We start from the raw sequence: 24,218 nt of genomic DNA on the forward strand, positions 1-24,218 counted from the left end.
GATTCTACTGCGGCTATCACTAAAGGCGCCTTCAGATTTCTGTTACTTCCTGATTAGCTGGAAAAACTCAGGGTCACAGTGGCCTCCTGCCACACTTAAAACTTGAAAATAAAGAAAACATAAAGGAGAAACTTGACCCTGCCCAGATGCAGCTAAAGTGACACAGGGTTAAAAATGAAGTAAAGAAGTTCGAAGACCTACTATCCCGATCTGCCCACTTAGTCAGCGGCTGGCCTGGCAACCATCCAAGTCATCTGTCTGCAGCCCCAACCTCATTGCTCAGGTCCTGGGCCTCTGAGTTGACCGGGAACTCACGTTGGTAGCAGCCAAGGAGAGGGGCCGGCTCTGCCAAGACACAACAGGGAGGGGATAAACCAGCATCCCCCACCCCCTCCGGACACGGAGCAGGGGAGGAGAGCAAGTATCCCCCACCCCTGCGCAGGGCGGAGGAGCGCGTCCCGCGCCCGGCGCCTCCTGCACCGACGCATCTCCGGAGCGGTGCACGAGAATGCAGGTCCACAGGGACGCACACGCGGGGCTCCTGCTGCCGTGGGGCTGGGTGACTATCTGCCTGATGAGTCTGCTGCGTGAGTATTAACCGCTGAGGGCCAGGCTACGGGTGGGGAGGAGGGAAAGCCCCCCAGCTGTTGACCTCACCTGGGAATCCTTCGCTGGAGCTAGGTGTGAGCTTACTCTGATAGTGCTGGGAGATGCCAGTTCCTCATTGAGTGGCTGAAGGTGCAAAGCTCAAAGTTGGAGCTAGAACGCAGATGCAAGGATGGAAAAGTTCTATAACTGCCCTTGATTCAGAAGGCACGGGTCCAGAGTGGGGCCCAGAGAAGGATCCAGGCACCCTTTGTTCCCAGGACAAGGACGGAAAGAATTTGTGAGGGTAGCCAGTCCCAGTGAGGGCCAGGAGACCCTCAAGGAGAACTAAGGGACTTTAGCGGAGGAGTTTAGAACAAAGAGCAAGCAGAGAAAAAGGACAATTTTTAAAATTTAAAATTAGAAAGCTAAACTAGAGTCGCCCCTGCAGACACCACACAGATGCTAGTGGGGAGGTGGTTTGGTGTGCACACTAAGTCCTTCTGCTCACCAGTCTTCACCCTGCACAAACCCACTCTCATTACTCGCTGGAATTTTCTTGCCCTGCCTTCCTTCAGATTCTAAAGCTAGTAGGCAGGCCAAGACACCTCCTGTTGCCCACACACACTCTTACTTATTAAGCTCTTCCTCTCTTTAGTTGGAAAAAAAAAGTATTCACTCAGTCTGTAGCAAATTGTATTGCATTGGAGGGTGCTGTTCATCTCATCTCATGTTCTTAGAGGTTTTCAACTTTGGGGTTTATTCATTTTGATTCTAGCCCTTTACGGCTCCTAAATCTCCATTGTACATCTTAAAGGCCACTTACCATGGGTCTGCCCACAAGGCCTCTTTGTTCCCAATCTTCTGTGCTATTGTCTTTGGGCCCACCCCAAAGAGAGCTGACTGAGGAGTTGAATTAGGTTCTGGGCTCACCTGATTGGCAGCTCTGTACGTGCCCTTTTAGATGTGGTAAAACTTGTTGAAGACTGAAATGCCCAGAATGAAGCAATATGGTACCTTCATCGCACAGGTGGGTGACCATGGGCCGGAGTTCTCATCAGATGCTCTCCTGGTTACTCAGTTCAGCAGTGACCCAGGCCAGGGTGGAGTGCTGCCTTTTCGTATTTCCTCAGCTGGCCAGTGTCAACCATGTCTTGAGCTGAAGGGGGGCGGGGGAGGGGGTGAAGAGCATAAAAACCTCTGAAATCTTGGGCAAGTATGCTGAGGATATCAGTGTCTCAGCTTTGGGGGTAAAGGGCAGGGCAGGGGCCACCATTCTGAACCCAACCAGACTTCACGGGCCAGCCAAAGCTTTGTACTTTTTCCAAGAACTTCCTAGGGTTTGTATTGAGATTCTTTTGTCTGTTAATACTGTTATTTTCTGTCCTGGGATACATTGTGGAATAAATTAAAACAGTGACTGTATGTAATTTAAAATGCCCACAGTAGACAACAGCAAAAATTCAGTGCTGTTATTAGTGGAAAATTTGGTGTAGAGTGGGAACTGATTCTGAAGAGATAGGTCTCTTGTATCCCTGTGAGAGGCTAGTATAAACACCCACTAGTCAACCCCAAAGTGCCACTTTTTCCGGGGCAGGAGAGATCAGCGAGCAGAGTCTGGGTTGTGGTTGGGGACTACTAGGCAACACTTTCATGCTCCAGCTGAATCAAAAGCCTTTCAGCTAACCAAGGACCCTTTTTACCAGGGTCTCCTTTTTCAAGGCCTGTCTTACCCCCTTTCCTCTACACTACCTCCAACTCTTATCCACATTCCTTTCCTTCCTTTGGATCCTTTGAGTCTGCTGATCCCACATCTGTATCCTGTCTGGGGCTACATGTAAAGGGGGGAAAATGGAAGGGAAAAGACTTTTATCAGTTTTTTTTTTTCTTCTAGAAGGGAAAGGCCTCCACCCTTTACTCCCTGCTCCATGGTAAGGAGGAGTAAGAGTTTAGGGATTGCCGAGTAATTCAGTGATCTGAGTGCTCCCCCTTGGAGGGCCAAACCAGGCTTCACAACCTTTGCAAATACACTACTTCATCTTGGGCATTCCAGTCTGGCTGATAAGCAGGCAAGGGCCTAGATCTCTTTTCTTATCCCCTTGGCCCCACCACTTGGGCCTGTTCATGGGCCTTTCCTGAGTGGTCTTTGTCTACAAAAACCCAAGGCAAGAAGTGCCAAATTGTAGCAGATAAAGTTGGCCACAGAGTCCTAGAAAAACAAGCAGAAAAGAGGAGCAGACTCCACTGCTTATGACCTTGCCTAGTGTTTTTGACTTGGTGCTTGAGGACCTGGGCTTACTCTCAGGCTTCCCCAGCTCCAGTCTCCATTTCTTGAACTTCCCTCTTTTCTTGACTTTGGTTCATCTCACTAAATGGCCTGTAATGTGGCAAAGTAAAAATTGTGAAGGCATGGAAAAAACACAAATTCATCTCTAAAAGAAATGTTCACAGTGGCCAGGGTACAATTTACATATTTTGAGGGGTGGTTTACGTTTCTGGTGATACCACTTTCTTCTTATGGTGGCTAAGAAATAAAGTATAGTATCTTTAAAATTGCTCTCAAGGATCCTGGCTGTGCTATAGGAGAATGGTACATGCATCTTGGGGTGGAATGGGGGTAGGGATCCAAACAAACTGGGAGGCCTGACAAGGTACACTTCCCTGGACCTTCACGTGGGAAAGGCAGAGAATGAATCATTTCCCTAATGATGCAAAGGAAAAGGCCTCCTGGCTTAACTGGGAAGTCTGCTGCTTCCTGGAGTGGAAAATAAAAGTGAACCTCTCTCTTAGAGAAGTGGTATCCCTAGGTAGTTGGCTCCATTGCTTAAGAAAATGTGTAAATGGGTCTTTGGGTAAGAAATCTTAGAACCCTAGACAAGCTCTGAAAGTCCAAAGGCAGGCAGGAGGCAGGGCGGCTAAGTGGAAAGTGCAGTCTTGTCATGGGATGGGTTAATAGACAAAAGGCAAAGGACTCCAGATCCCAAGGTGAACACAGAAGGGTGAGGCTTCTGCAGAGTTGGACGACTTAAGGGGTTGTCTTATAGCATAGCTTCATTAGCACAGCTTTGACTAACATTTCAAGGTTGTGCCACTGTCTCTTCTGACTTCTTTGATATTTATTCCACGCTTTCAAATCTCTGGCAAAAACTGCCCAAGGATAGCAGGTTTGCCTGAGAAGGACTCAGAGAAACGGAAGAGACTTTGCTGGCTGACCTGCAGAAGTGACAATAGTGATCAAAGCAAGGCTCTGATGTCCAGGAGTGAGTGGTACCAGAAAAGTGAAAGAAAGGCAAGTGGGAGAAATGTAGGCTTCTTGGGGATCCAGAGAAGTGGAGGGATGAAGATATTTTTTGACTTTAATGGGGAAATCTCAGTGTAATGAAGATGCTCAGGCCAGTTTATGTTGACACCTCTGCCTTGCCTCTGAAGCTAAAAAAAGCTTCTTCCATACCCTTTGTTCTAACCGAACAATGGCTCAAACTGATGGTCTATGACAGGTGTGAAGGGACCCTAATAAGATTTCTCTGAATGTTCACTTACCTACTAATGAGCTCATCCCATTAAAGATAATAATATTGGCATTAAGTTCGTTTCCTGTATAACTGTTAAATTGGCCTTTCTTGGAATTATAATCATTGTCCTATTTTCTATTCTTTGGATTGTCCTTGGATGATTGTCCAGTCTTCATGAAAAATCCCTAAAGACCTGTCTAGTCAGCTGTCTAGTCTAGAGAGCTGTGTTGCTGATGCCTAAGGGTATAAAAAAAATCAAATTATAAATTATTTTGTGTTTTCTTCAGAACTTAGCAAGATCTTTTGCATGCCTTTGGTGCTTAAGGGAAAAATACATATAATATGAAAGTGAAATTAGTCTACAAGAGGGTTATTTGCAAACTTTTCCTATGAAGGGCAAAACAGAAAGCATCTCAGGCTTGGGATCTGGATGTGGCTTCTAATGCATTTGATTGACACTTTGTCTTTATGACACTTGAAAATGTAGATGGCATCACCGACTGACCACACACTATCAACCCCCAATGCAGAATTTGTCCTAGGAGCCGTAGTTTGCCAAATCCTGATCTGGATGAAATAGAATCAGGTCTTTAGCAATGTGGCTTGGATTGTAGATTTTTCCTCGTTATATGGAGAAACTGGATATTTTTAACACAGTCACTCCCCAATTTAATAAATTTCCCCTTTATACAGAGCAATAGAGCCAGCAAGATGGCTCAGAGGGTAAAAGTGCCATGCAAGTTTGAAAACTGGAGTTTGATCCCCAGATCCCAGATGGTAGGAGAGAGAAGACTGAAAGCTGTCCTCTGACCTCTGTATATGCTGGGTGCCTCCTTGTCTGCCCTCACATCTCCCTTTCTCTCCCTCCCTCCCACATGCATAATAATAATAATTATAAATAATAATAAACCATAGAGCATCAGAATAAGGCTAAAAAGCTGTAGGCAGTGAGTGTGAGCTGTACAGCTCAACTCGTTGCTTATCCTAACACCCCAGGATCTGCCAAGCATCCTGAGTAAAACACACACATGAAAAAAAAGGTCTTGACATTCAAGAAATTTATAACTTAATGAGGTGACAGTTAAACCTCTCCTGAGGAAGCAACTGGTGTGACTTTGTGCCAGATGAGTGACAGAGATAAGAACTGATTTGGAAAAGCAGAAGGAAGGGCCTTTTCACGACGGTAGTCATGGACCAGACAGCCCGGCTGCTTTACATTTCCTAGCCTTCTTTGTTTCTCAGAACAACTATGAGGCAGGACCTACTTTGATCTCGTTTTACTGGAGAAGTTTGAAAGTTGCAGTGGCCACCGGGCCACACAGCTAGAACACAGGAGAGAAGCACCTACAGCATTATCTTCAAGGCTTGGCCTCTTTGTCTCTGCGTAGTTCTGCCTTCAAATCAGAGGTCCAGTGACTCACTTCGCAGCCATGTGACTGCTTCAGATATATACAGAAAGGCTGGACAGCTAGGGGCTGGCTGAGGATGTGATCACAAAACAGCATTAGAAAAAAATAAAACTAGCCTGGTGTGGTGGTATACACCAGGAACCTCAGCACTAAGGAAACAGCCATAGGCAGGGAGAACAGGAGTTCAACACCATCCTTAGCTAAAGTGCGTTACATGAAGTGTCATCTATCCTGGGCTATATGACACCCTATCTAAAACAAACAAACATACACACAAACAAAAACATTCCCCAAACTCTAAAACTAAGGATATCTGAAAAAAAAAATAAATAAATAAACCAAAAACACACAGAAACTTGGTTATTTTGGTAATAACTTACTGAATATCTTAGAATATGTAACTTTTTTTTAACAAAAACTGAATTTCCAGTTTACTAATGTTAAGTAGAATTTTTTTCCCCAAAATGTATTGTACATGTCTCTGTTTCTTCAGAATACCCCCTACCCTAAGACTTTAACTTTTGTGACTCAAATGGATCATGGAAATAAGGTGTTTTTGTTGCTGTCAGTAGCATGATTAATATATACCAAGTTGTTTATTTCTGTTTAATGTGACTGTAAGTGACTCAAGACCAGCATGGGTTTGGTACTTGGGTTTATTTTTAATTTAGAAATTTCAGTTTCCTAGTTTTCAACTGTCGCCTCTCCCTATTTGTTTCTAATCTCTAACTTTGACTGGAATATCAAGATAATAGGCTTATTAATACTGTTTGTGAAAATAATTGCTTCTAAGTTAAGTACCCGCAAGGTCAGTGTATAAATTTTACTACACAAATCCTTTCTGTTACATCTGTTGGTGTCTTAAGATTCTCATTTAATAGCTTCCCAGTAGCTTCTCTCCTGTCTTGCTCTAAGTTTATTAAATAGATTGGTAGAAAGAAGCTGGAAAGATGACTTAGTGGTTAAGAGCACTTGCTGTTACTGCAGAGGATAAATGTTTGGTCTCTGGCACTCACTTGCTAGCCTACAACCATCTGTAACTCAAGTTCTAGGGCATCCCATTTTTTTTTTTGGTTCCCTTGGGAATACATGTGGCAGACATACATGCATATCTACCAGAATAAAGTAGAAACTAGAAACTAGTCAGGTAGAGCCTTTGAGGTGGTACAGAACAGACTGGGAACTAAATTCAGGAACAGTGTTTTACTTAGTTCTACGTCTATGTGGGATGAAAGAAAGATTTCCTTAGTTTTACAACATCTGAAAGGCTTCACGGAGTGTAGGCTGCTCTTATTCCTTCCTAGAATGGGAATCAAAAGTTCAGAGAAAGAAGGCCAGCATTTGATGTTTTAAGCTAGTGGACAGATGTAGAAAGAGAGAACGAAGAGGCACATTGCCAGTCTTAGTACAGCCTTCCTTCATGACCCACTAGTTCTACAAAAGAGCCTTGGAGGCTGAGGCCCATGGTTGCACTCACAGAAGGATCTGTGCTGTAGTGTGTAAGTCGTGATATATCCTGACCTATGGCCATGGTATCCCCTCACTTATGCTAGTTCTTACATAGCCTTCGCTTAGCCTTGCCTTCTGCTCCCTTCCTTGTCCTATCCTATAGCCTCACATGCTTTCCTACTCACCCTAAGTTTGGAGCTATGCATCTGAGGCTGGGTTCTCTTTTGATTTTCAATATGGCCAAAGAGTGGGGAGAAGAGAGGGGATAAGACTGCTACAGTTGGGAGCCCATCCCCAGTGGGTCCATAGCTGGCTTGGATCTGGAGTTGATTCACTGTTCTGGACCAGGCACCTCTGTCTTTAGAACAACAGCAGGTCTCTCTTCACATCTGGAAAAGTTCAAAAATGTTTGTCTGGGTGAAGGAGGCCCCTTGGGGGAGGGGTTCAAAAGCATGACATCATCTCAGGCAGGCCCAGCTTCCTTTGGAGAAAGAGAAGGGTTGGGCCAACCTAGACCAGATGGGATTCCCAGGAATTGACGTGTTTGAGTAAAGCAAGGAGGGTGTGGGCAGAAGGAAGGGTTCCAAAGGGGAATTCAAAGGATGTCTTAGAATAGCCCATTGAGAGTATGATTCCTTTAATTTGGTGTCTGAATGCTACCACCACTTGCCCTTGTAACAAATTTGTATCTTAGGGTCAGATTGGTGGTGTACTATCTTAAGGAAGTAGCTTAGGTTGGTGTCTGTTTCTAAACTACATCGAAACACACATGTCTTGTTGTCTACAAAGCCTTTGAGGCTGTATCCAGATCTTTAACAACTACCAGAGTCAGCAAGATCCATGTCCTTTGCTGCTTGACCACATGATCTGTGCTCTTCCCCGATCAACAACTTGGTGACATAGGTTTTTCCTTTCTGGAATGAATATAGTAATATCACTTCTTTCCCTACTTACCTGGCACATAATAAGATATGATCTCTGTGGTCAATGTTAATACAGTCTGCTTGTTACAGGTTGGGAAGAAGGTAGAGGTGAAAGTTGAGACCCTGACTAGCACCTTACAGAAAACATTCTTGGCCTTGGGTTGACTAGAAACTGAAAGTCTGACTTCCCTCTTGATGCTGATGGCAATAGCAATCAGTCTACATTGTTATTGGCCTTGAAACAGAAAAAAATACAGAGCTAGATTTCAATTAGGAAAATTTAGAGTTGCACTTCAGGGTGTCCTGGAGCCCTTAGGACCTTTCCTTGCAGGTGGTATTACAGTTGTGAACTTGGGACCTGAGTCTATCCCTTGCCAATGCACAAAGAGGCCCACATCCTGTATGCCAACTTATAAACTAAACAGCTTCATCCCCCTACCTTAACCAGACACCTTTTTGGTCACTAAGAAAGCTAACTTTGAATTTGGAACTTTAACTCTTTTGGAATTCAGTCTTTATGTGGTTGATCAGGACAAGATAAGCCCTGGCCCCAGCTTACTTCTTTTCTTCCTATCCACAACTCTGGCCCCAGACCACTTCCCTTACTTTTTTCTTCCTTCATATGACTCAGAACTATGATGTGAAGGATCTTTCATGTACATATAGGATATTTGTATACCTATATGCTAACCCTTCTCCCTTCAAATAGTCATTCCTGGACCTTGGAAGTACACAGTGTGATGCTGCAGTTCACCTTTGGAGGGATGAGCCATCATAGGTTAATACTGGTCTGGATGTAAGCAAAGAGCCATTTGAGCAAGCTCTATAAAAAGTGTAGTCTCCAAAGTGTCATCTAGAAGGGAGGACCACCTGACTGGCTCATGTAGGAGGTAGAACAGGCTTTGGGACCCATAATATACAAGCTCAAGGTTCTCCTTCCCGAGTCTAAGGATATATAGAATAATGGGGCAAGGACACTCAAGAGTATTTAGAAAATGTATAGATAAAGAATCATTCTACCCTAGTAGTTTGATTTTCCTCATTCAAAAATAGACAAATCACCTATATTTAGGGATTATTAAACTTAGGTACACATGCATGAAAATATATGGTCCTGGCAAAGCCAAAGCTTTCTGTCTTCCTTCCCGTCAAGAAGGGTTTCATTTGAACCTCCTGAGAGAAGTCTCCAGGTTCCTCCCTGCAGTTGAGTTCTTCATCTAAAAGAAACAATGGGTTTGAAGGTCCTGAACTTTGAAAAAGCAAGACTGAGAATGAAAAATTATTTAAGGGGATTTGCATAGAGAAAGTATGGATCTACAATAATTAGTATATTGGATAGAGGTTGACCAAAAAAGAGAAGAGCATCTCTCATATTTTCAATCCTTGTAATGTTTACATAGGTGAAATTTTGTATCTTGGTATTTTGCTAAATACATTACAAACATTACCTTCTGTGTTGTTACCATTTTAATTACTTGTGAAATTCTTGTTTTATAGATGTTTAGTATATTTCCTTAGGGAAAACATAGAATAGAAAACTAATCTGGTGTCCATGAATATATTATTAATGTTACTTTATTGTCGAGGGTGGTACAAATATTCCAGGTAGATTCATCTAAAGTCAAGAAGTTGAATCAGGTGTTGTCATGAGGTTCCAAGGTCGGATTCTGATTTTTCCTTATTTCCTTGTAACATCTGGGCCCACAGATATAAACAACTTGACATCTGTTGCCACGGAAACTACTGTCCCAGGAATATCTTCATCAGTTCCTACAAATGAGTCCAATGAGGAAACTACCACACTTAGCATCTCTGGAAATACCAGCTCCCACTTCCTCTCTCAGGAAGGCAATGAGACCACACCAGCCATCTCAGGTAACCAGAAGTACTCAGCTAGTATAGCCTATTCCCCTACCACAGGTAGGGTCACAGAAAACAATGCTTTATGTAAGGGCATTTTTATATAAGTTCTGAATGGCTTCTATGCTGGCCATACATGTTTGTAGGCCATACATGACAAGTGGGTCCTGAACAGGACTGATTCTTATATTTATGCTAAGTTCGGCTGGTAAAAGAAAGGATCCAACTGGATTCCACTGATGAGTGTCTTTGTTCTCATCTAAGTGATGGAAGATGGTGTGAGTTCAAACTGTAGTTCTTTCACTTCTTTAGGATAGAATCATTTTCTCTTTCAGAATTGGGGGGCACATTTGATACATTCTAGATCATGTACATCCAATTTAATACCTAGGGCCTCATGCTTCTCAGGTTAGCTATGAATGAAGCCCAACATATTGGTAGATGTTAAAAGGTTGGAAACCCTTGCTTTATATTATAGCTATGGTTCCAAGAGCTGACTTGAAATAAATTGGGTCATGATTAAGATATGAAGAAACTGTGACCTCACCAAATTCTTATTTCTGCGCAGAAATCTGTGCTAGCACCACAAAGTGAGACTGTGTTTCTAAGTATATTGTGCAGATGCATACGCACACTTGTGTTTGGTGTATTCCAGAGACAACGGTCAACTTTACTGCGACTTCTGGGATTCCTTCAGGCTCTGGAACCACACCAGCTTTTGTGCAATCACAGACGTCCCCAACCATCACACTGCCTACCACTTCAGACAATGCTTCCACTTCAGAGATGACCTTGAAGTCCAGCGTGCCATCTGTAAACGTTTCTGATTACTCACCTACTAAAATCAGTTCTGAGATGATATCAACCACTGAATCATATGCATACACATCATCTTCTACTGTCCCAATTACTATCAAGGTGGGTGAGTTGGGCCCCAAATGGCAGATTATGCTCACTACCTATCCCTCTGCTCATACCAGCCAATGAGATTTGGATCATCTTGGAATCAACATGGAATATGTACTTTAAGAATTGTCAGAAAGGCTAGACAGGAGAAGATAGGGAGGTGAGGGTTCAGTCCAGTGAGAAGTCTGACCTGTGCTTTGGGTTTTGTATTTTGGGGAGATTCTCAGAGATCCTTCTAGTTCTCTGGTTCTTCAGAGGGACCCTTTTTTTGGGGGGAGGGAGATATTTGGATCTGTCTCCTGTATACTGGGGCTGCCTTTCTTAAATGTGTAGAGCAAAGTGTTTCTGATATATGGAGGGCTTAGTGAAGCACAGAATGTCAGTGCGGAGGTCATTTGAAGAGGTGAGAACTGGATGCATAGGAATGGTGAGTTCCTCAAGTCTTGAGCCTCTGGCAGAACACAGCTTTCAGCCTGAAGAGCTGGAAGTATGAAGGCCTAAGGCCAGGCATGAGGGGCCTAGTTGTTTGTTTTTAAAGAAAGAGCAGATGAATGGAGAGACTCCTAGGGACCAAGAGGAAATCAGGTGTCACCAGCAGCTGCCTGACTACCCCATTGTATGTGTTTAACTGACTGAAGAAATAAATAATAATAAAGTTTCTCTTTTTCTTTTTAAGCATCATCCAAGCCAGGTTTCCCATGATTTCAAATAGCATCTTTCTTATGGTCCAGGATAGTAACAAAAAGCTTTATTCTCTCTTTGGGGAAGTTTATGAGCTGGGAGCAAACACACTGAGTGCCTTTAATCTGAAAATCTTAGATTCAGATTTTTTATTTTGGAATATTTAATTTGATTTTAGAATATATAATGAGAGAACTTGAGGATAAGACCCAAGTCAAAACATAGGACTCATTTGTGCTTCATATATACCATATGCACATAATTTAAAGGTCATTTTACATCACACTTTTCAATAATTTTATTCACTCAAAAGTTTGTAGTGTGTATTTACCACTTGCAGCATCACTTGAGGATCAGAAAGTTTTAGAATTTCAAACATATTATATTCTGAATTTTTGGATTAAGGGTGCTTCTTTTTTTTTTTTTTAACTGCAAATCTCACTGGGCATGTCTGAAATCACAGCAATCAAAAGGCTGACAAGTATGAAGTGAAACCAGCCCAGGTTATATAACTACATAGTGAATTCTAGTCCAGCCTGACTGTAGAGTAAGACTTTGTCTCAAAAAAAAAAAAAAAAAGTACTTAAATAATGTAAATCCCTAGGCCTCTGAGAACTTTTAAATTTACCTTTTCCTAAACTTTTTAAGAGAGTACCTTGCCATAAAAGACGTGAAGGAAGAAATGAGGGGCTAGGGTACTTGCATATTTACTTTGTATTTTTTTTTTAAAATATAGGGAGAAATCAAATGTTCAGGAATCCGAGAAGTGAGATTGGCCCAGGGCATCTGCCTGGAACTAAGTGAAGCATCTAGCTGTGTAAGTCTACCTCCACCCCATCCTCCCATACCCACCCCAACCCCTCTGAATACCTGAAGCCGTCTTGGATTGGCCTCACTTGAGTAAGTAGTCTGGGAGCTTAGCAGGGTCAGACTGTTTCTAATATTGAGCCTTGGATTTGGACACTAAGAGTCCCCATCTTGTGAACATAAAGGGCAAAACCAATTTTAAATAATTTTTGTTGTTATTTGAGGTCGTCAGACTTAAGCTTGTTTTCATGTTAAGAGCCCTTGTCAATGCCCAGATATTAACCAGCCAACTAAAATTTAAATGATCTTATTACTTACATGTAACTCTTTAATGCATACTGAATTTATATTAAGTTTTTATATGGTCTGGTCATATACTTCAGAGATATATTCTTTCTTCAAGTTGACTATACTTTTGTCTGTTTTAAATCTGCTTCTACATTACAATGTTTTTAATATCCAGCAAGCCAGATCTTTCTTATATATACCACAAAAGTGAGTTTTTAACTCTTTTTTTTTTTTTTTTTAGAAAATCTTTGGTGATATCTGATTAGATCCCTGCCCCCAAAAATTTACAAAAATTTGAATAGGAACTTGCTAACATCCTTCAGTTTTTCCAAGTCGTATTTTGTATTGTTCATCATCACCTTTTTTTTTTTTTAATTTAAAATATTTCAATATTGGTCCCCACTCCCCAGCATACATTTTTTCTTTTGGAAGGGGATAGACTCCAAGGTTGTGTAATGCTAGGCAAGTATTTCATTGTTGAGGTATATCCCCAACATTTTCACTATAAGTTTTATGGATTTTATCAAGGATATCCTAATATATATTCTAACTTACTATTGCTTAGATATTAGAAAATTATTGGAGCCTGAATATTTATCTTCAGTTTATGTCTTTCTTGAACCTGCTAATTAATTCTAGGAGATTCTGGGTTTTTTTTTTTTTTCATTTTTAAAGTGAACTACAAATTATTTGCTATAATGTGTTATTTTTCTCATTCTTTTTAGTGGTAGTGATTCTTATTTCTGTTTCTTGTCAGGCCACATTGGTTAGAATGTATGCGGCATGGTGTGAATTTTTGTGTGTTACAGTAAATCCCTTGTTACTGGCAGTAACAAGGCCCTGGAGTAAGGATGCAGATGAAGGGGAAAGTGCTGTTTTCTTTTACAGTAAAATGTTTTCTTATGGGAATGCAGTGAAGGGAACCTTGTAGGTAACAGCTGATGGTATGGTTTGGACAGACTTTAGGCTGTAGAGGACATGCCTTACTTATTTTGACTACTCCATTGACTGGTTTCTTACTTGCAGCTATCAGGTGGGTATCTCTGACTTATAAATCTTTTAGAACTACATCTCAAAAGGACCATTTAACTTAGAGCATTTGAAAGTGGTAGAAATCATAAATACACAAGTTTGCAGAATAAAATAACTCAGTGAAGTTTTCAAAGCCATTTAAGGCGAACATGAATAGACAAAATACAAGCAACAGTTAATGTATGTCTGATGCCAATTTTAACCTCACTAATTAGAGATAAAAATAAAATCATCCCTTTTTTAAATTTTACCTATCATCTTGTTGGAACATTTATTTATTTATTTGTTTGTTTGTTTAAATGGAGCATCACATAGATCTGTACCAGAATGATAGTTTATTGTGCCCAGGGTTTAGAGACAACTGCAGAGAATTTTTCTTAGCAGTCTACTGTTCTCAGGATCGAATTTAACTAGAGTCACTGTCTAAGACAAGTGATACTCCAGAAGGAACTGCTCTTTCTACCTGTGGTCTATGATGTTAGTCTGTTTCATTCCTGACCAGAGAGCTCTTTGTGTGTTCCTTTGAGATGGGTGGAGGATCTGTGATTAGGATCTGGAAAGAGCAGCTCTCCCGTGTGAGCCAATAACGAAGACCACTACATTGCTCAAAGACTACCACCGCAGAACACATGTGGAGCATTGTCATCCTCTGGTGTTCCCATCACTGTCCATTTCTTCCTCAGAACATTTCTTCCCAAGCCACAAACAGTAGTGCCTCCTTGTGCTCCCTGGAGTAATTTTTCTTAGATAGCAGTCCTGGATCCAGGATTTCTAGCTATGGCTCCTGGTGTTTCAAGAGTCCCTACCTTGGATCCCGCTAGTCGGACAGTCTTTGCAAAAGTTGTAGGGGCACAGTCCCTCCTAGCTGCCATAGGATGCATTTTGGCTTTGGTGTCAGAGGGTTTTGAAGTACTGGTTCTACTAGTGCAGAGGTTCTTAACCTGTGGGTCGAATGACCCTTTCTTTCACAGGGGATGCCTAAGACCATCAGAAAACAGGTACTTACATTATGATTCATAACAGTAGCAAAATTACAGTTGTGAAGTAGCAAGGAAAGTAATTTTATGGTTGGGAGGTCACCACAACATGACTGCATTAAACGGACACAGGGTTAGGAAAGTTGAGAACCACTGTCTTAGTGGGACACTTCAGGCCCTACCCATGCCCAAAAGATTTTCCCTATTAACACATCCTGGCAGTACTTATCTGATAACTGAGACCTACCTGCATCTAGTACAAGTTTCAACAGAACTGTATATGTGGCTCTCAGCCCTCATTTTGCAATTTATATGATGAGCACCAAGGTGCTAGCTGTCCCTGTGTGGACCATTTAGATTTTCTGTACATATACACGGTAACACCTAACTCCCCACTTACTCTACTTCTGCTCTGCATCCTATACATTCTAAAGGATGGTAGAGCTATTTCCAAGCCCTTGTTTCCACATAGTAGAGCATGTCTTCTAAGTATAATTTCCATTCTCTCTTCTTCACTATCTGCTTAATTTAATGTTTGTAGTCATGATTCCCAAGGTTGTTTTTCAAATGTCAGATAACTTTATTTTATTGTATAGTAGTCATTTGTGCAGGGGAATTCACTAACATTTTTACGTGTGATAAAATACACACATGGAGAGTACTACCATAACAATTTCTAAGTAACACAAGTGATGTTGAATGCATTCATGCTAACCTTGCAGCCAACCTCTCCAGAATTCTGTGTATCTTCCTACGATAGTTCCTCACCACCCCCCCCCTCAGGCAACTACTGCTCTCCTGTCTGTCTCCATGAACTTAGTTGTTCTAGGTACTGATATGAATAGATTGTGACATAAATTCCCTCTATATTAAGACTGAATAACATTCCACGTTATGTGTGTGTACTTCATTCTGTCTACTCATCCATTGGTAGATACAAGTTTTTCACCTTTTGGCTGTTGTGAATAAAGTGTCTGTGAACACTAATGTGGATATGATTTTTGGTACCCTAATATAATTTCTTGAGGTAAATGCCCAGCTATAGAATTGTTAACTCATATAGTAATTCTATTTTTTAAGAGGAATTACCATATTTTTGTTTGGTTTTGTTTGCATTCCCAGAAATTGAATCCAGACCTTTGCATATGCTAAGCAAGCTATATCACTGAGCTACACTCCAGTCCATCTCACTGTTTTTGTTTTTGTAATGGCTGCACCATTTGACATTTCTGCCAACAGTATACAGAGCTCCAGTTCCTCCAGACTTGTCAACACCTGCTCCCCTTCCCTCTCTCGTTTTTAAATACACAGCTATCCCAATGCATGTGAATAATTATCTCATTATTATCTCATTGTGATATTGCTTACATTTCCCTGGTGCTTAGTGACAATGAAAATCTTTTCTTGTGCTCCTTGGCCATTTGTGTATCTCTGGAGAAATTTGTAGTTCTTTGCTACAAATATAATTTTTGGAACTACTTTATCTATTCAGTGCTATGTCTGTTATATGTACTATTTATATCCATACAGCTTGAATAGATGAAAGTGTTTGAGTTTTACTATCTTTTCTAAGTTTATATCTACTCATCTTGCTCATATTACCTCATTTACACATTATACCAACTTCCTCTGAGGCAGTCTGTTTCCAACCCTCTAATCACACACAGCCTTTGCCTTCCTTGCCCTCTACCTGAAGAATAAAGGTCAGTTACCTTACAGGAAACATCACTTACCAATGAAGGACTAACGGAGGAAGACTGTCTATTGGAAAGAAATATTTGGAGACAATTTAACTCTTGCCCTTAGGTCATTGCCCACTTGTTTGGCTTATAACAATAGTCCTTTAATTATTTCAGTCTCTTCAATGAAGATAGGGGTTACGCCTGCCACTGACAAATTTAATACAGTGAAGAATATAAAATTACTTTAAACCAGGTGACTGCAGGGTGTCTTAGGTTTCTTATTGCCATGATAAACACCATGACCGAAAGCAGCTTGAGGAAAACAGGGTTGGAAGACAGGGCAAGAACTCAAGGCAGGAACTGACACCTAGACCATGGAGTAGTGCGGCTTGCTGGTTTGCCTGCTCCTGGCTTTGCTCAGCCTGCTTTCTTACCCAATCTAGGATCACCACCCACCCAGAAGTGGTACTACCCACAAAGGCTTGAGCCCTCCATGTTGATTGCTAGTTAAGAAAATAGTCTATAGATTTGCCAACAGATAAATCTTATGGAGTCATTTTATCAATTGAAGGTCCCTCTTCCCAAATAACTTACAACTTGTGTCAAACTGACAAAAAAAAAAAAAAAGGAAAAAAAAAAGAAACGAAATAATGGGAGACAATTGATTCTAGAAATAATAGCTTTGGGAAATACCTCAAGGACCCTTTAGAAATGTGCCTGTACCCTCCTCTCCAGACCAATGTGCTTCTTTAGCATGGGCAGAGGCATCACAGAATTTGAGGATGCACCTCTAGAAAGGTTAGGTGATATCATTATTTTTTCAAAAGGGACATGTGTTCACAGATGAAGTTAGAAACTCTTAAATGTGATTCTCATGTACAAAATGATGAGGCTGTGGCTTCTTCCTGCCTACTCTCTCATGATACTTGTCTCTTGGGGGAGGATGTTTATACTGAACATCCGAGAACCATTGTGTTTTGTTCAGGATCCACCTGCTTCTCTCCAGCCCAAACACAATTAACTGAGGCTGCTAAATTTCAGAGTAGGAGGCTGGTCACTGTTACTGCCTTGAATTCAATCCAAGAAACTAACCATGCAGTCGAGGGACTCCAGGTAGAGGCCAACCAGTTGGGGTGTTAGACTGAACAAGTCCTTGAGTTCTTTTGTTTATTTGGTACAATAAGTGCAATCTGGTTTCAATTACATAACGTGTACCCTCACCCTCATCACACAGGCATTTAGGAGTTTAACAGTTTAGTCAGAGGTAAATGACAACCATAAGAAGATGATCACAATTTGGATCTCTAGGTAATACATCAAAAACTATGATTATTGATAATAACAGTAATAGCTGCTGTTTTGTACCAATCACAATCTTTATGTATTAAATATTTTTTGTACATCACTGTTGTGGTCATCATATAGCCAGTTTAGAGCTGAGGAGACTGGCACACACTAGTTGATGATGACTTGAATAGATTCTAGAAAATTGGAGAGCAAGGCTTAGTGTCCAATTTGCCAAAGATAGGACTGGCTTCCTGGAAGACATGGAATTTGAGCTAAATCTCAGAGCAAATCATGGAGCAAAATAGAGAAGGTAGAGTATTTTGCATCTTCTTTTAGCTGTAGTGAGGCTGGGCAGACTGTCACACAACAGACTTGCTTCCATGCGTTTCCCTGTCAGCTTTACCTGAGCACACCAAGTTACTTCTGCTAACACAATCCAGATGTCTTTGTCCTCTTTCACAAGCTTAAGTGCTTTGTTATAATTTTCTTATAGTAAATAGTCTTTGTGCCTCAGTTTCTTTATCTATAAAATGGAGAGAGTAAAGGAATTACAGTACTCACTTTCTAGAGTAGTGGGAGAACCAAATGAGTCAATATGTGAAAAGCACCTCAGACAGAGCATTGGTCATAGTAACTGACATTGATTTTTAACTGCCACATCTTTACATATATAAACAAGAGTTTTGATCATGTGGAATTAATTCATAGCTACTCCTCTTGCCTTCTTCCTTCTCATGTAGGATAAAGAAAAACACACAAACACAGACACACACAAATTTTTCTTTTTTCTTTCTTTTTAAAGATTTATTTATTTATTAGGTATACAGTACTCTGTCTGCATATTCACCTGCATGCCAGAAGAGGTCACTGGCTCTTGTGAGCCACCATGTGGTTGCCGGGAATTGAACTCAGGATCTCTGGAAGAACATCCAGTGCTCTTAACCTCTGAGCCATCTCTCCATTCCCCACACACATTTTCTGACAGTGCTTTACTATCAGGGCTTGCTAAAAATTAGAATGGCTGAATATTGTCAAAGTGCAGCTTCTTAGCACTAGATAATATGGGAAGGTCCCATTTTGTTTGGCTACTTTAGATTCTGTGGGAGACCTGTTCCTCCTCCTCTTTCAGGAAGCAAACATTTTAACTAAAGACTCACAAAGAGTCCAGACTCATTATGTGTGATCTCTTCTATAACCTGCAAAGCATGGTACCAGGGAAGGTGCTTTGCTCAAGTGGAGAGGTTACAAGGCCAGCCATATCCTGCTGGCCTCACTCAAGTCCAGTTATTTTCCTACTGCTCTTTGAAATCCCCCAGGGCCTAAGGCCAGTCTTGACTTTGTCTGGCATAGGCACAAAGGAGGTTTTCCTGCCTAAGATCACAATAGAAGGAAAATACCCAGGCTCCCTTCCAACTGTGAAGACCTCTGGACTAAACCATGGGCAGCAAACCTGCTTCCACACAGGAAGCCTTTTCTAGAAGGCTCAGGTGTGATGATAGTTACAGCTCTAGAGTTTTCCCCTAACAGGAATGTTGTCATATCCATGAGGCATTTCCTCCTCTGACATCTGTCATCAAAACTGGAGATAGTCTTGGTTTTCTTGGTTGTCTAAGGAAGGCCACTGTGGAGAGAGAGAGAGAGAGAGAGAGAGAGAGAGAGAGAGAGAGAGAGAGAGAGAGAGAGAGAGAGAGAGAGAGAGAAAGAAAGTACGTTAGTTAGTTAGTGGGGGAGCCCATTTTGAAGGACATAGCTGGGGCCTCCAATTAGTGCTGTTCCTGAGATTCAATTGTTAAAAACTATGGGGGTTTATCTCCTGAGTTCCTGAATCCTGTAGACCAGGCAGCAACCTGAAGGAGGACCTGGGAAGTTCATTAAACTGGCTTCCATGCTTTCAATGAAAATGCTATGTCACTGTGAGCAAGGCTTGCTGACATAGCTTTGGTACAGAAAGAGGGAAGCAGCATGAGTGGCTGTGTAGTCCATCCACATAGGCTTGTTCTCTACTCCTCACCTTTGTTGGCTTTTCGCTATCATTTAGAACTGTTGTAACCTTGAAGTAAAGGATTTTTCTTAGTTTTTAATTAGTATTAAACATTCACTATTGCATTGATATCATGTTGGTGGTGATTCTGTATTCGGCATACATATATAGGCAATTATTGAATAAGAAAATATTTCCTGTTTCTTATTTCTTTCTTACTATGTTGTTGTACATAATTTAGCACTGGTGTTTTAAGTTGGAATTCTAGAAAGGATTTCTTGTGGAGAGCATAATAGTGTGACTTGAATCAGGATTCTTACCTGAGACTCTGGATGAGGTTCAAGTTTACGAGTAATTTCATCTCTTGCTTTTTCTTTTCTTTTTTCTTTTTGTATTTCCAGGATGAATTTAAGAAGGAAAAAGGAGAGGGCCTAACCCAAATACTGTGTGAGAAGGAGGAGGCTGAGGCTGATGCTGGTGCTAGTGTCTGCTCCTTGCTTCTAGCCCAGTCTGAGGTTAGGCCCGAATGTTTGCTGATGGTCTTGGCCAATAGTACAGGTAAGGGCCACTTTGGGGACTTGGAATTGACTAGGGCTGAACTTAAATGGGGTTCAAGATTGAAGATCCTGGTTGGAACTCAGCTTCAGAAACTACAGGTGCTGGGAAGAAAGGTCTGGTTGAAAAGGATCACTGGATAAAAGAGCTTCTAGGACAAGATGGGAAGATAGTTCAAGATAAGCTGGACTAGCTTCTAGATTTAGCAACCCCTGTTTCTAATTCTAGAACTTTCCAGCAAACTCCAGCTTATGGAAAAGCACCAGTCTGACTTGAGAAAGGTATGTTCACAAGATGATGCATCTCACGGGAGCACTGGGTCAGGAGAGGAGATGGTGACCTCTCCAGGCATCACTTCTTTCCCTCCTCTGACAGTCCACATCAGGGAGTTGCACCCAGGGATATGGAGTGGTCTGGGCTTCTCGCTAGAACTCTTTTTTTTCCACAAGTGACATGCTGCCATTTGTTTATCTTTTCCTTAAGCTGGGGATCCAAGGCTTCAATAAACAAGATATTGGGAGTCACCAGAGCTATTCCCGAAAGACTCTGATTGCACTGGTCACCTCGGGAGTGCTGCTGGCCATCTTGGGCACCACTGGCTATTTCCTGATGAATCGCCGCAGTTGGAGCCCCACAGGAGAAAGGCTGGTCAGTTCTGGGGTATGGGGAAAAGTAAATGAGGAAGATAATGAACTTCTGGGGAGGCCCATGGATATCATGAGAGGGAGGGGAAAAATATCATAAAAGAAATTTCTGGTATTTTTGACCTAGGGATATGCATGCATGAAGACATTGTATCTACAGAAGAGTAGGAATAAGATGCAGCAAATGGGGAGCAGGGTAAACTGGGGCAAGTTCACCTGCTAGTCTTTGTCACAGCTGATGGTTTATGTTATTTATTCATATAGTCCTGGATAGCTCAGCTGGATAAAGGAGAACAGGTTGCTAAATTGGACATGCTTATTTGTAAACATATTAAATGCCCCGTGGGTGCCATTTTGCTCACAAACATGGGACATATGGAAGGAATATCTTACTTTTGAAGTGTTCTGGATAGAGGGAGGGACAAGATTGAAGTTTGACTCCTGCCAATGGCTGGTATCTACTGGGGAGGCTTTTCTGTCCCTGAGACTGGTTTCTTATGGGGCTGGTTACTGAGCCACGTTGACATGGTGTGGTGCCTCTCCTCTGTCCTTTCTCCTCTAGGAGCTGGAACCTTGATGGCTGTTGGGAAGAAAAGAGCCTGCACATGTAGCTGTACCTGCCCCTCTCCTCCTTCCTTTGTGCTCTCCTCATAGTACCTCACAACCCGACTTACCAGATAATACTACTTTATTTCTACACTGTCCAGGGTGAAGACCCTTATTACACGGAGAATGGTGGAGGCCAGGGCTATAGCTCAGGACCCGGGGCCTCCCCTGAGACTCAGGGAAAGGCCAGTGTGACCCGAGGGGCTCAGGAGAACGGGACCGGCCAGGCCACTTCCAGAAACGGCCATTCAGCAAGACAACATGTGGTGGCTGACACAGAACTGTGACTTGGCTGGGTGGGCAAAACTGGGTGGTATCCAGGAAAGTGGCATCTCTGCCTCTGATCTCATGCTGCCTCCAGCTCATGTCCTACCTTCTCACATCACACACATTTTAGAGACTGTTCCCAGGACATTTCACCTTTGTGGAGACAGATAAACTGCCTTCTGAATGTTCAGCTCCCTGAACCCAAGCTCTGACCTTTGGGTCAAGTTGTGATGGAGAGAAGCCTAGGTCTAGAGGAGCTCCCAAGAAGATTGGTGGCTATGTAGCACTTGCCTTGGGTCTTGTCTTCCTCTTCTCTTGCCTCTTTACAGTGACTCTTGGGAAGACTAGTTTTTCTAAGCTATACCTTCCTCCCAAGAAACTTTGCTTTTTACTGTTTCTTCTTTCTATTTTCTTCCCCTACTTTAGGGAAACCAAGGTATTCACTGACATCTGCACCCTTATAAGTATACAGCCAGAAACAGTACATCCCTTATAACTCTTCAAGACACTGTGGATTTAGTCACCGACTTCTATCTTGGTCGCATGTTCCCGAATATCCGTCTACAGAGGCCAGGACAACTTTCTGTCTGGTTCCTGATACTGGGCTCCATGCTTTCAAGCAACAGCTCACCTAGTCTCTTGGGGCCTTACAGAAATTCCCATTGGTTCAATGTAGACAGGACAGTGGAACTAGACTTCGAACTGAGCCTCTTTTTTTAATTTAGTTTTGTTGTTAGGACTGAACCCAGAACTTCACACATATTAGTCAAGTGCTCTACCATTGAGCTATTCCGTCTTCTTATTTAGAGGCAAGGTTTTATGTAGGTGACCAGGCTTGCCTTGAATTATACAGTCAGGCAGGCCTTAAACTTAAACTCTTGCTTTAGGCTTCCAAGTAGTTTGAATTACAGGTCTGAATTACCAGGCTCAGTTGAGCGCTTCATAACCTCCTGGGCTCTTCAGAAGAATCCTCTTGCTGTGAGGCTCCTAACCTCCTATAACTCTAAGACTCTCCCCACCCTCTGACTCCTGGGGGAGCTGTGGCCTCATTCCCCTGGTAGACTCCTTTCTGTCTGTGCCTTTCCTAGCTCAACCCCCTTCAAGACTACAATCTTCCTTTCCTGGGTCTGACCCAGGACCCCTTCTCTAATTTTTCCAGAGGGGTGGGGGAAGAACAGGGATCCTGATTTCAATGAGACTGGAAACAGAACTTTCCAGAGATGAGAAGATTGGGTGAATTTTTTCTGAATAAACAGTGATGAGTGAGAATAATATAATTAAAGTGATGATAAAATCTGTGCTGTGGCCTATCATGCTGAGTGTGCTAAGTGACAGGGTGGCTTCCATTTCAGGCCTGGGGAAACTGTGTGGCAATATGGGGGGGTGGTCAACCAAGGAGGAGCTCTGCTTAGGGAGGGACTCAGGTACCAGACAGGATGCCCAGAGCTTGTGGCTTTGTGAAATGTTCCCTTCCATGTGAGGAGGCAGAGAGGCCAGAAGCTTTCTATAGTGGAGATAAGGGCAGGCTACAATGCCTTTCAGTGTCCTTCAATGCCTTGCGATGCTCCTTCAGGAGGATGAGGAATGTTGGGTATTCAAAAACACCATTCCAAGAGGGGCATGTGAGTGACTGCATGAAAAACATACAAAACAAAGGAAAGGATTTATGTTCTAGGCAGCGTTTGTTACCTGCTCATCCACTAACCCACCTCATGGTAAAACCAGAAAGAACTATGTGAGGTCTGTTCTGGAGCTGGTTGCCAACTCCCAGATTTGGCAGCGCTATGTAAAGACTTGTCCATGCCAGATTCCAGGTGACCTGCCCCCATGCCACATAAAGTGGAAGACGAATGCGGCTAGATTTTCAGAGGCATCTGAAAACATCCATGTGCCAACAGTACATGGGGGTTAAAGGCTAAATAAAGGTTGATTCTTCCAGTCTTATCGTGTCAAAGCCAGGCATATCCCAACCCATTTCTTGCTGGCTTTTGTCTAACTTTGCTCATAGAGACTCCTCCCTAGGATTAAGAAAGCCAAGGGACAAGGCTAGACCTTGCCCAAAAGGTGGTGCATGTTTGGAGCATCAGAGAAAGGAAAGATGGTGATTGAACATAAAATTCTAGATAGTCGCCATTTAATAGCATGTCTTGCAATGAGTTACCAGTTAAGGGCCTGGCTTTGGTTAGTGGTGTCTGGAAAGCAGTTAAATACTGGGAATGGAGTCCTTGGAAACATCAGAGAGAGAAAAGAAGATATGAGGCCTCAGGGCCATTTCACCCTGCATTTCTGAGGATGTAGGCTTTAGGGGAAAGGTGTGTATGCTCTGGGGGTAGATGCAGTAGTGGCTATGATAGCTGGATAGCTTACTCTAAAGGCCTCATTTGCTTCCTAAAGCATTACTTTCCACTAGGTCTGAAAATCACGATGTAGCAATGGCACCACCTGCTGGCTCCGCTGGGTTCCCACTATTCAGCCTCATAACTGGTACTTGTTTGCTGGGTTTCTCTCTGGTGTTGTCCTACCCTTCCTTAACAGTCTTCTCATATTTATCTCATTTGTAGCACACACACAACTATAGAAAGGTAATGATGGAGAGGACTTTAAATATATATTCAGTACAACTCCCTGTGTAGAGCTAACCACACTAAGCCTTTAGGAAGCTGTCCTGCTCTTAGCATCCTGTTCTTCTGCAGAGGCCTCTAGGTTCCTCCAATGCCAGTGGCGTGTTTCAGAGTGAGTTTGTGACTACATTTTTTGCATCATTTTA

The 24,218-nt window shown here is 42.2% G+C and overlaps 1 protein-coding gene and 1 long non-coding RNA gene across 4 annotated transcripts in view; one reads left to right on the forward strand and one right to left on the reverse strand.

The window, feature by feature from the left end:
- The first annotated feature begins 328 nt into the window (after positions 1-328).
- Cd34 (CD34 molecule) lies at positions 329-22,749 on the forward strand. 2 transcript variants are annotated; one of them, XM_050148228.1, is made up of 8 exons: positions 329-587; positions 9,586-9,753; positions 10,394-10,656; positions 12,062-12,142; positions 19,781-19,937; positions 20,163-20,215; positions 20,418-20,582; positions 21,286-22,749. In XM_050148228.1, the coding sequence occupies exons 1-8, from the start codon at positions 509-511 to the stop codon at positions 21,469-21,471; spliced, it is 1,152 nt and encodes a 383-aa protein (XP_050004185.1). In that variant the 5' UTR covers positions 329-508; the 3' UTR covers positions 21,472-22,749. The 2 variants fall into 2 exon arrangements, with proteins under 2 accessions (XP_050004185.1, XP_050004186.1); XM_050148229.1 differs by having other exon boundaries at positions 21,141-21,426.
- The window catches only part of LOC126505374 (uncharacterized), a 33,910-nt gene continuing 10,297 nt past the window's right edge, over positions 606-24,218 (reverse strand). Inside the window, exons 3-4 of one of the 2 annotated variants that reach the window (XR_007592885.1) lie at positions 1,519-1,744; positions 606-759 (exon numbers count right to left, since the gene is read on the reverse strand). This is a non-coding gene — a long non-coding RNA (uncharacterized lncRNA). Of the gene's footprint in view, positions 760-1,518; positions 1,745-12,167; positions 19,020-24,218 lie in introns of those variants that run through there. The other variant, XR_007592884.1, reaches the window with a different exon arrangement.

The sequence above is a fragment of the Alexandromys fortis genome, unplaced genomic scaffold (genome assembly GCF_014885135.2).
Source record: "Alexandromys fortis isolate MF-2015 unplaced genomic scaffold, M_Fortis_MF-2015_v1.1 scaffold_62, whole genome shotgun sequence".
Taxonomy (NCBI): Eukaryota; Metazoa; Chordata; class Mammalia; order Rodentia; family Cricetidae; genus Alexandromys; species Alexandromys fortis.

Bases quoted from the DNA above. Each gene is read 5' to 3' on its own strand.
- Cd34 (XM_050148228.1), top strand. From the start codon at position 509: ATGCAGGTCCACAGGGACGCACACGCGGGGCTCCTGCTGCCGTGGGGC. The intron at 10,657-12,061 runs GTGGGTGAGTTG...TTTAAAATATAG, and splicing joins CTGTCCCAATTACTATCAAG to GGAGAAATCAAATGTTCAGG. The intron at 12,143-19,780 runs GTAAGTCTACCT...TTGTATTTCCAG, and splicing joins TAAGTGAAGCATCTAGCTGT to GATGAATTTAAGAAGGAAAA.